General features: G+C 48.5%; 1 protein-coding gene across 1 annotated transcript in view; it reads left to right on the top strand.

The window, feature by feature from the left end:
• Positions 1-13,291, top strand: part of LOC141148558 (uncharacterized) — a gene marked incomplete in the record, with an annotated part of 670,733 nt that overhangs the window by 40,597 nt on the left and 616,845 nt on the right. Inside the window, 1 exon segment of the mRNA XM_073636111.1 lies at positions 8,788-9,171. Within this exon segment, the coding sequence (XP_073492212.1) occupies positions 8,788-9,171 (384 nt within the window).

The raw sequence follows: 13,291 nt of genomic DNA, 5'->3' as shown, positions 1-13,291 counted from the left end.
GAATTTAGGGCCCCGTATCTCGGGGCCACTTAGTGCTAAGAACCCCAAATTTGGTGTGCAAACCCAGTGGAACTAGCACCATAACATTTTCAAAGCTGGGGTTTCTAGCACCAAGTAGCCCCGAGATACAGGGCCCCAAAAATCAGTTCAGAAAATGTCAAGCACTTTTCTGCAGCAGAGAATGACATTTTCCGAACCGGTTTTGGGGCCCCATATCTCAGGGCCACTTGCTATTAGGAACCCCAGCTTTGGATATGTTATGGTGTCAGTTGCACTGGGTTTGCACACCAAATTTGAGGTTCTTAGCACCAAGTGACCCTGAGATACGGGGCCCCAAAATCGGTTCGGAAAATGAAATTTTTTGCTGCAGAAAAGTGCTTGACTCGAGTATAAGTCGAGGGGGGCACTTTCAGCACAAAAAAATGTGCTGAAAAATTCGACTTATACTCGAGTATATACGGTAACCATAAATGTACTAAATAAATATATCAATACAATTCATCAATGTGCAAAAATAAAGTGCAAATACAAAAATATGTGCAAAGAATGTAAAGTGCTGGAAATGTGTGCAAAAGTGCAAATAAAAAATGTCCACTAGTGGATAACAAAGTCCATTTGTGATCCGGAGAACAACAGGTCCCAGAATAACCACGTTCAATCTTCTTTGAACGTTATTGTGCAAAACGCTAATTAATAACACCCACTGCAAATCCATCCACACTAAACTGACTCACCAGAAAAAATGACTGATCAAATTATAGATCAGCAAATGCACCCCACAATCGATACACAGGGGTAACTCCACACACCTCTTTGCACATATTTTTGTATTTGCACTTTATTTTTGCACATTGATGAATTGTATTGATATTTTTGCACATTGATGTATTATAATGATATAATAATTTAGTACATTAATGGTTATATATTTATGAATTATTATAGTTGCATACTATTGCACATATTCAATAGATATTATTAGATTTTGGTTTATGTATATATTCATGTGTTAGAATGGGCCAGTCAAAGTCCAGACCTAAATCCCATTGAGAATCTGTGACAAGACTTGAAAATTGCTGTTCACAGACGTTTTCTATTCAATCTGACAGAGCTTGAACTATTTTGCAAAGAAGAATGGGCAAAAATTTCACTCTCTAGATGTGCAAAGCTGGTAGAGACATCCCCAAAAAGACTTGCAGCTGTAATTGCAGTGAAAGGTGGTTCTACAAACTATTGACTCAGGGTGGCTGAATACAAATGCACACCACACTTTTCACATATTTATTTGTAAAAAAGTTGAAAACCATTTATCATTTTCCTTCCACTTCACAATTATGTGCCACTTTGTGTTGGTCTATCACTTAAAATCCCAATAAAATACATTTATGTAAATTTACCTGCACTTGGGCCCTGAGCTAAAGAAAATACTACTCTAGGTAGAGGGTGCTACATTCGCCCCCCACTAAAATCACAACTGTCCTCAGTTGTAGGAAAAATGAATTGGCAAAATACCTCCTTAATTAAGGAGGAAAGGCATCTCATATCTAATAAGTTGGATGGGGAAAAGGAAACAAACTTGGAACGGGTAACATTGGTAAAAAAGTACAAAATGACACATACCATATACATTGCACAGATTATACTTCCTGACTGCAGATCCCTGCAACGGTCACATACAAGCGGAATCAAAGCATTGCTCCCAGGCCCGGATTTACTCCCTTTGCCGCCCCAAGGCCGGGTCCTTCAATGCTGCCCCCCCCCACACACACACACCACATCCTTTATCGATGACTTCTACAATAGATCAATTAAAAACATATCTCCATACACGAGAACACTGTACAATTAAAGCCAGTTATTTTCAGACTAAAAATACTTCAGGGTAAGTGCACGAGGGGTAAGGATTTTTCGCAGGCAAATTTTCAAGGCAATGGCTGGTGTTAGTGCTTCAATCATCCCCAGCACCATGGTTGTTATGGGGTCAGGATAATTGAAACACATTATTTCTATCATTACATTGTAATATAAAATGAAATAGTTCAACTCACCATAATGCAGAATCATTGGGAGCCCTGAGCGTGTCACTTGCCACCATCTCTTGTCACTTGCCACCATGCCTGCCACCAGATGGGGATGTCACTTGCCACTATGCCTGCCACCAGATGGAGATGTCACTTGCCACACTGCCTGCCACCAGATGGGGGTGTCACTTGCCACGCTGCCTGCCACCAGATGGGGATGCCCCTTGCCACACTGCCTGCCACCAGATGGGGATGTCACTTGCCACGCTGCCTGCCACCAGATGGGGATGTCTCTTGCCACGCTGCCTGCCACCAGATGGGGATGTCACTTGCCACGCTGCCTGCCACCAGATGGGGATGTCACTTGCCACCATGCCTGCCACCAGATGGGGATGTCCCTTGCCACGCTGCCTGCCACCAGATGGGGATGTCACTTGCCACGCTGCCTGCCACCAGATGGGGATGTCACTTGCCACCATGCCTGCCACCAGATGGGGATGTCACTTGCCACGCTGCCTGCCACCAGATGGGGATGTCACTTGCTACGCTGCCTGCCACCAGATGGGGATGTCACTTGCCATTATGCCTGCCACCAGATGGGGGTGTCACTTGCCACGCTGCCTGCCACCAGATGGGGGTGTCACTTGCCACGCTGCCTGCCACCAGATGGGGATGCCCCTTGCCACACTGCCTGCCACCAGATGGGGATGTCACTTGCCACTATGCCTGCCACCAGATGGGGATGTCACTTGCCACACTGCCTGCCACCAGATGGGGGTGTCACTTGCCACGCTGCCTGCCACCAGATGGGGATGCCCCTTGCCACACTGCCTGCCACCAGATGGGGATGCCCCTTGCCACACTGCCTGCCACCAGATGGGGATGTCACTTGCCACGCTGCCTGCCACCAGATGGGGATGTCTCTTGCCACGCTGCCTGCCACCAGATGGGGATGTCAATTGCCACGCTGCCTGCCACCAGATGGGGATGTCACTTGCCACACTGCCTGCCACCAGATGGGGATGTCACTTGCCACGCTGCCTGCCACCAGATGGGGATGTCTCTTGCCACACTGCCTGCCACCAGATGGGGATGTCACTTGCCACCAGATTGGGATGTCCCTAGCCATGCTGCCTGCCATCAGAAGGAGGGCGGAACAGCGGTGCGGGCAATGAGAGATGTCATCTCTCTCCCCCGCCGCAGCGCTGCCATTGCTAGCTACACTCGATTTTTTTAAAAATGGCGCCAGACGGCGCAATCACGCTACTGCGCATGCGCCGCCTGGCCGAGCGCTTACGAGCTTTCCCGAGCCCGGCCGGCTTCGGAACGGCGCATGCGCAGTTGCGTGGTCGGCTCGCGGGCGCGACCATCTTCTCTATGGGCACTGGTGCCCATAACAGACTTTAATGGGCAGCACGAAAGGGGGGGCGGCCGCGAAGTCGCTGCAGGAGCGGCGCCGCCCCTACACCACTGCCGCCCCGAGGCCTGGCCTCGGTGGCCTTGTGACAAATCCGGCCCTGATTGCTCCCTTGGGAGGAATACTCTGCTTACCACAGGTCTTCATCTGTTCCACCGGTGGAGATAGACAGCTGTCACATACCAGGGTTTTTCTAAAAGAAGACACAAACAACACACAACTAAATAAACAACTAACTGAAATCAAACAGTTCACCAAACAGAGGGGGTTATCATCCTCTGTCTGGTGACAGAACCGTTTTTAGAGCTGGCATGTGGTCTCCTACTAGCACTGTCACCCCCTCAAAAGGAATCTAAGAGACCTCCTGCAGGGTGCAGCCTAGGCAGACACGCCAAATGAGTGCCCCGTGGGCAATAGATCTTCCTGCACAACGTAGAGGCTCCAATACAAAGGAGTCCTTCTTTTAAAGCAAATGACAAGGTGTTGAGCAGGGGTAGCGCACCCTAGTGTCTATGACTTGGTCCATGCCAGGCACCCTGAGTGGCAACCTCCTGCAATAACAGTCATTTGGGGGAAAACCCACCCTAACCCAGCTGCCTTCCCGCAGTCAAAATGGGTAATATTAACACACCTATGGCTACACAACAGTAGTCCTGACTACAAGTAATATCTCGGGTCCGGCAATCTCTTCCGACCCCTGTCCCCCCTCGCCTCTAACTGAGATTGAATAGCTGTTCTTTCCAGCTTTCAGAACTAGCACTCTATCCTTGTAGATGGCCCTCCCGAGCTTCCATACTTTGTGAATGTCCTTGAAACTGACCCAGACTTCGCTCTCTGGTGCCCGCTTCGGTTTTGGGACATGTAGGTAGTCCCAGACCATGTCACTCTGCCACTGCTCCCGGGAGTTTTCAACTACTTCCATGACATGGTCTGGAACATAGGGATAATCCAGGCCCCACTCCTGAGCAACTCTCCTCTGTACCTCCCTTTGGAACCTGGAGAATCTAGGCAGTTCTTTGGGCCTCCCATGGCCGGGCAGGACGTAGGAATCAGAGGCCCTGCTGACCCATTGCTTGTACGTGGGTGCTCTTTCCGAAGAAATACTGAGTGAACTGGTGGAAAGTCAGAAGGGTGGTACTGGGGGTGGTGTTGGGCACCATGGTTTCTCCGATGTTCTGCTGGAAACTCCAACACAGGTAGAGCTCTCTATCACCCAAGGCTCCTCTTCGCTGGATGAAGCCTCTTCCGGAGAGGACCACTCAAACAGGTTCTCCACTGATCCACACCTCTCCAATATTTGAGGCGAACCCCAGTCCACAGCCCGGTCCTTGCTCACCCTGTGCGGCTCACCCGAGCCTAGGTTCCTTCCAGACAGGCACAGCTAGGGACTTAGATTCAGCCGGGTCTTCAGGGGTTTCTTCCGGAAGCCGCTCACTATCACCAGCAACCTCCGGGTCCCTGGCCAGGCCACAGGCCTCCCTGACATTCTCTCCTACCTTAGCCTCTTAAGGCTCCAATTCAGATGAGCCAGATGAGAGCTCCTTCACCGCAGGGGTGGGCGACACACGACCCTCTCCGGCCTTCCAGGTCATCTGCATCTGCGGCATGCAAAGTCCAGTACTTGCATTGGCAGAGTAGTATTGAGCCTCCTGCTGCACTGGTCCCAGCCGGGTCAGTGGATTTCCGCAATGTCCGCACCGTGCCCAGGTGTTGACTCCAACTGTGGGCCCGTGACATACCAGACGCAGCATGCATAGCAGTCCACACCAGCGATCACTCCCAAGGCCAGTCCTCTGGTGAGCTCTAGTCAGATGCCAGTATCAACCAACACCTGGTCCTACATTTCAGTGCTCTGAACACCTTCCGCCATCTTCCTCCACCTCGTGTCTGTCGCGTAGCATGCTGAACACTTGTTAGCTTTTCCTCTGGGGCGTGGCTCCACCCCCTACTTGTTGGTTCAACGTGCGAGGAACTGTAACTATACATTTTCAAAGTGCTCACCAGCGACACCTGGTAGGCAGACACTGTTGAATTGCAGGCTAACTTGGCAGCAGTCACCCTTCACAGAAAAAATGTCTCTATTGCGATATTCTACTGTAAGGGACCGACCCGTGCAGACCCCGTCGGCAACACCCCCTTGTGTCCAGGTTACTAAGGGCAACAGTAGACATCCACAATCTCTCTCCCCACTTTCAACTGTGTTCAGCAGGATAAATAAGGCTGTTTGCAAACAGTGGGTGATGTCCGCGCCGTTAGCATCGGACATATTTGTAATCAATAGGGCGCGATCGCCCGCTGTGGTTGCCACAGACGAAAGCACATGGTTACAGTCACTGAGTTGCAGCATTTGTTACTGTTGTGAGTGTCCATTGATACAACTAGGTGCAGGAGGTGTGCAGGCTGCACTAATCCTGGACAGTTGATATGGGCAACAACACTGGGCAACAAACTTACAGTGGGGACGGAAAGTATTCAGACCCCCTTAAATTTTTCACTCTTTGTTATATTGCAGCCATTTGCTAAAATCATTTAAGTTCATTTTTTTCCTCATTAATGTACACACAGTACCCCATATTGACAGAAAAACACAGAATTGTTGACATTTTTGCAGATTTATTATAAAAGAAAAACTGAAATATCACATGGTCCTAAGTGATCATCCTTGAGATGGTTCTACACCTTCATTTGAGTCCAGCTGTGTTTGATTATACTGATTGGACTTGATTAGGAAAGCCACACACCTGTCTATATAAGACCTTACAGCTCACAGTGCATGTCAGAGCAAATGAAAATCATGAGGTCAAAGGAACAGCCTGAAGAGCTCATAGACAGAATTGTGGCAAGGCACAGATCTGGCCAAGGTTACAAAAAAAAATTCTGCTGCACTCTGCACTTAAGGTTCCTAAGAGCACAGTGGCCTCCATAATCCTTAAATGGAAGTCATTTGGGATGACCAGAACCCTTCCTAGAGCTGGCCGTCCGGCCAAACTGAGCTATGGGGGGAGAAGAGCCTTGGTGAGAGAGGTAAAGAAGAACCCAAAGATCACTGTGGCTGAGCTCCAGAGATGCAGTCAGGAGATGGGAGAAAGTTGTAGAAAGTCAACTATCACTGCCGCCCTCCACCAGTCGGGGCTTTATGGCAGAGTGGCCCGACGGAAGCCTCCCCTCAGTGCAAGACACATGAAAGCCCGCATGGAGTTGATGGTGAGAAATAAGATTCTCTGGTCTGATGAGACCAAGATAGAACTTTTTGGCCTTAATTGTAAGCGGTATGTGTGGAGAAAACCAGGCACTGCTCATCACCTGTCCAATACAGTCTCAACAATGAAGCATGGTGGTGGTAGTATCATGCTGTGGGGGTGTTTTTCAGCTGCAGGGACAGGACGACTGGTTGCAATCGAGGGAAAGATGAACGTGGCCAAGTACAGGGATATCCTGGACGAAAACCTTCTCCAGAGTGCTCAGGACCTCAGACTGGGCCGAAGGTTTACCTTCCAACAAGACAATGACCCTAAGCACGCTGACTTAAACCCAATTGAGCATCTCTGGAGAGACCTAAAAATGGCTGTATACCAACATTTACCATCCAACCTGACAGAACTGGAGAGGATTTGCAAGGAGGAATGGCAGAGTATCCCCAAATCCAGGTGTGAAAAACTTGTTGCATCTTTCCCAAAAAGACTCATGGCTGGATTAGATCAAAAGGGTACTTCTACTAAATACTGAGCAAAGGGTCTGAATACTTAAAACCATGTGATATTTCAGTTTTTCTTTTTTAATAAATCTGCAAAAATGTCAATAATTCTGTATTTTTCTGTCAATATGAGGTGCTGTGTGTACATTAATGAGGAAAAAAATGAACTTAAATGATTTTAGCAAATGGCTGCAGTATAACAAAGAGTGAAAAATTTAAGGGGGTCTGAATACTTTCTGTCCCCACTGTAGTTTAGTTGCTATGGAAAATGACCTGAAACTAAGTCACTTTAAGAGTAAACACACAGTCCTTTTCCCTGATGCATCCCAGACTTGGCAAAACAGGCAAAGTCTCTCCCTCTGTTGACTGTTTCTAGGGGAGACGATCAGCAGTTTAACTGTGAAGGCAGATCTCGGTGGGACCTCCATTTGTAGCGGTACCCCCGTAAGGGCTGGTGATTTGGTTACTTAGCAATCCGCCAATCACCCTGTTGCCATACTCCCCTCGATAAATTAAGAAAATGAACAGTCAGTTTCACGGTTTTGTCATCTTTATTGTGGGATACAACTTGAACTGGGGAAAGGATGATATGAAATGCCCATAGCATTTAACACATTGCACGTTGTATGTAGTTATTCAGTGGCCGTGGCCGTGGCCTTGCAAAAAAACTGGATACACTCTTTGCACCCCAGTCTCTTTTATTTGAATAACTCTTCTGCAGACTATTACTTGTACAAATCCTTACTGCAAAACATACTGATATTCTATTTCTTCACTTCCATTTGAACAAAGACGAATCACTCTGAATAATTCCTCCTTGTAGACTATGATGGGATTGTCCATGCGACTCAAAGAGCCAGAAGCGCACACTGCTTCTCCCCAATGGCCCAGAGAATCAGACAGCCACAGTCTTTGGAAGGCACTACCATTGTGCTAACCAGGCCGGAGATGACTTGATATCTCCACACAACGGCCTGACACACTCCTCCAGCATGCAAGTCCTGTGTTTCCCGGTCACAGCAGCTTGATACTACTTTAATGATGAGGATCTTATCTAGGACTTCCTCCTAGCGGCTCCTCCATCCCTCCTCCGCGCTCGGCGCATCCCCACATGGGGACACCCGGAACAGCAACTCAATACTCCATTATCTGTTTCTCCTTTCCAGAACTCCCCCTTGGAAGCATGTGACCCCAGCTTATATGAGGGGCCTGCCCCCTGCCAATACCAAAAGATAACTGGTCAGGGCTCCTCACATGAGCTGCCTGCCACTCAAACATCAGCTCCAACCCCTCTTCCAGAACAATCCTTCTGAAAGCAGGGGAGGCACCTCTGAGTCAGAGTGCAGGTTGCCACACCCACCACTACACTAAACACTCCCAGTCCCAAATCAAAACAACCAGGTCCAGCCTAAAGCACAGGCCTGGCTAAATTTACCTGCATTTGGGCCCTGAGCTAAAGAAAATACTACTCTAGTACCTACCTTTAGGTAGAGGGTGCTACACTTATATTCTCCCCTCTTGCTCTATGCAAAACTAATAATAAAAGGTGTGACTATACATTTACATTTACTGATAAAAGTATAAAATGACAGTATATTTATGTGGTATTCTCAATCAGAATTACAATTAACTTTTACTTTTTTCCATTACTGCAGCAGAGATGCCAACCTTCAGTATCAACAACATATACGGTCCCCAGACATGGTACAATGAGGAGAAAGTCACTTTGTACTGCGGTGCCTCATACTGTACGGAGAACACCAAGGCCATATGGAGGGTGACAGAAGCAGGTGGAACTCATTATGATATATTAGAAACCCCATCAGGGGAAGAAACAAAAAGTGGTCTTCAGCATTCTGGATATGTGGCTCACAGAGAGAGAACTGAAAAATCTGATAAAGAAGATCTACTAGATTTCACTTCCTCTCTGACCTTCACACCTTCCATCGTTAAACACGAAAAAGTCACCATAGCTTGTAAGATTATGGATTCTGGTGAAAAATTCAAGGAAAAGACCTTTAATTGCAAAAATATTTTTGGTGAGATGTCCCACTTTTTTTTTATTGTGTGTTTTTGTTCCTATTCATTTTTATAGGTTTATACGTTTTTCAAGCCTGGGAGTAAGCACATCACCATAGACCTAATATGCTGATAAGCTTAGTGTCATCACTAAATGCTTCTTGTTCTGTGGTAGGGATGAGCCCGTGGTTCGATTCGAACGTAAGTTAAGACTCGAACATCGGGTGTTCGTTTGCTCACATATGGGGCGTTCGCAGCAAATTCGAGCACCGCGGAACGCCCCATATTGCACTGCGATTCTGGCCAAAGCATGCACCTGACCTGAAAGCTTTGGCCAATCACAGCACGTTCTGCTGCGAGAGCCATAATTGGTCAAAGGCAGGGTGCCTTCGGCCAATCATGGCTCAGGGGGACTAAGTCCACACCCCACACTATATAAGGCTGCTTATGCGTATAGTGTGTGGATGGAGATAGATTGAGTTAGATTAGGCAGGCAGGTTAGTTAGTGGTGTGCAGGCAGTGTATTTAATAAATATATATATATACCGTATATACTCGAGTATAGGTCGATCCGAATATAAGCCGAGGCCCCTACTTTACCACAAAAAACTGGGAAAAAGACCCGAGTATAAGCCGAGGGTGAGAAATGCAGCAGCTACTATAAGTTGAAAAGAGGGTCAACAATGCCCATCTGCAGCTGCATACCTCCCTGTGTCCTGTGCATGCCTACCTGTGCAGATCTGCATACCTCCCTGTGTCCTGTGTATACCTCCCTGTGTCCATTGCAGCCTACCTGTGCAGATCTGCATCCTCTCTGTGTCCTGTGCATCCCTCCTGTGCCAATCTGCATCCCTCCTGTGCCGATCTGCATCCCTCCTGTTCCGCTCTCCATCCCTCCTGTGCCGCTCTGCATCCACCGATCAGCGTGTCATAAAAACATACGGCAGCCATTCCAGTGTTCAAAAAGTCGCGCCTCCTCCTCGTCTGTGATAGGCACAACACTCAATTTCCCAGCAGTCAGTGTTCAACCTATCACGGACATCCGCTTATCCTCATACCATGGACGAGGATGAGAGAATGTCCGTGATAGGCTGAACACTGACTGCTGGGAAATTGAGTGTTCTGCCTATCACAGACGAGGAGGAGGCGCGGCTTTTGAACACTGGAATGGCCGCCGTATGTTTTTATGACACGCTGGCCGCCATCTGTCTGCATGACACGCTGATCAGGTAGGCATTAGGTAGTATCAGAGCCAGATACACAGAGGTTACATATTCCGCGATCGTTAGAGCGAGATCAATAATTCTAGCACTAGATCTCCTCTGTAACTCTAACCAGTTGCCGACCGCCGCACGACGATGTACGTCGACCGAGCGGCACGGGCAGGCAAAAGGGCTTACCTGTACGTCCCTGCCTGCCCGCGGGTGGGGGGTCCGATCGGACCCCCCCCCCGGTGCCTGCGGCGGTCGGCAAATGTCCCCCAGCGATCGGTGGTGAGGGGGAGGCCATCCATTCGTGGCCCCCCCCTCGCGATCGCTCCCAGCCAATGGGATCATTTCCCTGCCTCTGTATTGTACACAGAGGCAGAGGAAATGATGTCATCTCTCCTCGGCTCGGTATTTTCCGTTCCGGGCCGAGGAGAGAAGACTGAACTGTGAGTGCACCAAACACACACACACACAGTAGAACATGCCAGGCACACATTACACCCCGATCCCCCCCCCCGATCGCCCCCCGATCCCCCCCGATCACCCCCCCCCCGTCACAAACTGACACCAAGCAGGTTTTTTTTTTTTTTTTTCTGATTACTGTATTGGTGTCAGTTTGTGACAGTTAGTGTGTTAGGACAGTGAGTGTTAGGCCCCCTTTAGGTCTAGGATACCCCCCTAACCCCCCTAATAAAGTTTTAACCCCTTGATCACCCCCCGTCACCAGTGTTGCTAAGCGATCATTTTTCTGATCGCTGTATTAGTGTCGCTGGTGACGCTAGTTAGGGACGTAAATATTTAGGTTCGCCGTCAGCGTTTTATAGCGTCAGGGACCCCCATATACTATCTAATAAATGTTTTAACCCCTTGATTGCCCCCTAGTTAACCCTTTCACCACTGATCACCGTATAACTGTTACGGGTGACGCTGGTTAGTTCGTTTATTTTTAATAGTGTCAGGGCACCCGCCGTTTATTACCGAATAAAGGTTTAGCCCCCTGATCGCCCGGCGGTGATATGCGTCGCCCCAGGCAGCGTCAGATTAGCGCCAGTACCGCTAACACCCACGCACGCAGCATACGCCTCCCTTAGTGGTATAGTATCTGTACGGATCAATATCTGATCCAATCAGATCTATACTAGCGTCCCCAGCAGTTTAGGGTTCCCGAAAACGCAGTGTTAGCGGGATCAGCCCAGATACCCGCTAGCACCTGCGTTTTGCCCCTCCGCCCGGCCCAGCCCACCCAAGTGCAGTATCGATCGATCACTGTCACTTACAAAACACTAAATGCATAACTGCAGCGTTCGCATAGTCAGGCCTGATCCCTGCGATCGCTAACAGTTTTTTTGGTAGCGTTTTGGTGAACTGGCAAGCACCAGCCCCAGGCAGCGTCAGATTAGTGCCAGTACCGCTAACACCCACGCACGCACCGTACACCTCCCTTAGTGGTATAGTATCTGAACGGATCAATATCTGATCCAATCAGATCTATACTAGCGTCCCCAGCAGTTTAGGGTTCCCAAACACGCAGTGTTAGCGGGATCAGCCCAGATACCTGCTAGCACCTGCGTTTTGCCCCTCCGCCCGGCCCAGCCCACCCAAGTGCAGTATCGATCGATCACTGTCACTTACAAAACACTAAACGCATAACTGCAGCGTTCGCAGAGTCAGGCCTGATCCCTGCGATCGCTAACAGTTTTTTTGGTAGCGTTTTGGTGAACTGGCAAGCACCAGCCCCAGGCAGCGTCAGATTAGCGCCAGTACCGCTAACACCCACGCACGCAGAATACGCCTCCCTTAGTGGTATAGTATCTGATCGGATCAATATCTGATCTGATCAGATCTATACTAGCGTCCCCAGCAGTTTAGGGTTCCCACAAACGCAGTGTTAGCGGGATCAGCCCAGATACCTGCTAGCACCTGCGTTTTGCCCCTCCGCCCGGCCCAGCCCAGCCCACCCAAGTGCAGTATCGATCGATCACTGTCACTTACAAAACACTAAACGCATAACTGCAGCGTTCGCAGAGTCAGGCCTGATCCCTGCGATCGCTAACAGTTTTTTTGGTAGTGTTTTGGTGAACTGGCAAGCACCAGCGGCCTAGTACACCCCGGTCGTAGTCAAACCAGCACTGCAGTAACACTTGGTGACGTGGCGAGTCCCATAAGTGCAGTTCAAGCTGGTGAGGTGGCAAGCACAAGTAGTGTCCCGCTACCACCAAAAAGACAAACACAGGCCCGTCGTGCCCATAATGCCCTTCCTGCTGCTTTCGCCAATCCTAATTGGGAACCCACCACTTCTGCAGCGCCCGTACTTCCCCCATTCACATCCCCAACCAAATGCAGTCGGCTGCATGAGAGGCATTTTCTTTATGTCCTCCTGAGTACCCCTACCCAGCGAACCCCCCCAAAAAAGATGTCGTGTCTGCAGCAAGCGCGGATATAGGCGTGACACCCGCTATTATTGTCCCTCCTGTCCTGACAATCCTGGTCTTTGCATTGGTGAATATTTTGAACGCTACGATGCACTAGTTGACTATTAGCGTAGGGTACAGCATTGCACAGACTAGGCACACTTTCACAGGGTCTCCCAAGATGCCATCGCATTTTGAGAGACCCGAACCTGGAACCGGTTACAGTTATAAAAGTTAGTTACAAAAAAAAGTGTAAAAAAAAAAAAAAAAAAAAACACATACAAAAATATAAAATAAAAAAAAAATAGTTGTCGTTTTATTGTTCTTTCTCTCTCTATTCTCTCTATTGTTCTGCTCTTTTTTACTGTATTCTATTCTGCAATGTTTTATTGTTATTATGTTTTATCATGTTTGCTTTTCAGGTATGCAATTTTTTATACCTTACCGTTTACTGTGCTTTATTGTTAACCATTTTTTTGTCTTCAGGTACGCCATTCACGACTTTGAGTGGTTATACCAGA

The sequence above is a fragment of the Aquarana catesbeiana genome, linkage group LG06 (genome assembly GCF_042186555.1).
Source record: "Aquarana catesbeiana isolate 2022-GZ linkage group LG06, ASM4218655v1, whole genome shotgun sequence".
Classification (NCBI taxonomy): domain Eukaryota; kingdom Metazoa; phylum Chordata; class Amphibia; order Anura; family Ranidae; genus Aquarana; species Aquarana catesbeiana.
Note: the sequence above shows the minus strand (reverse complement) of the source record. Positions and strands in the feature narration are given on the sequence as shown.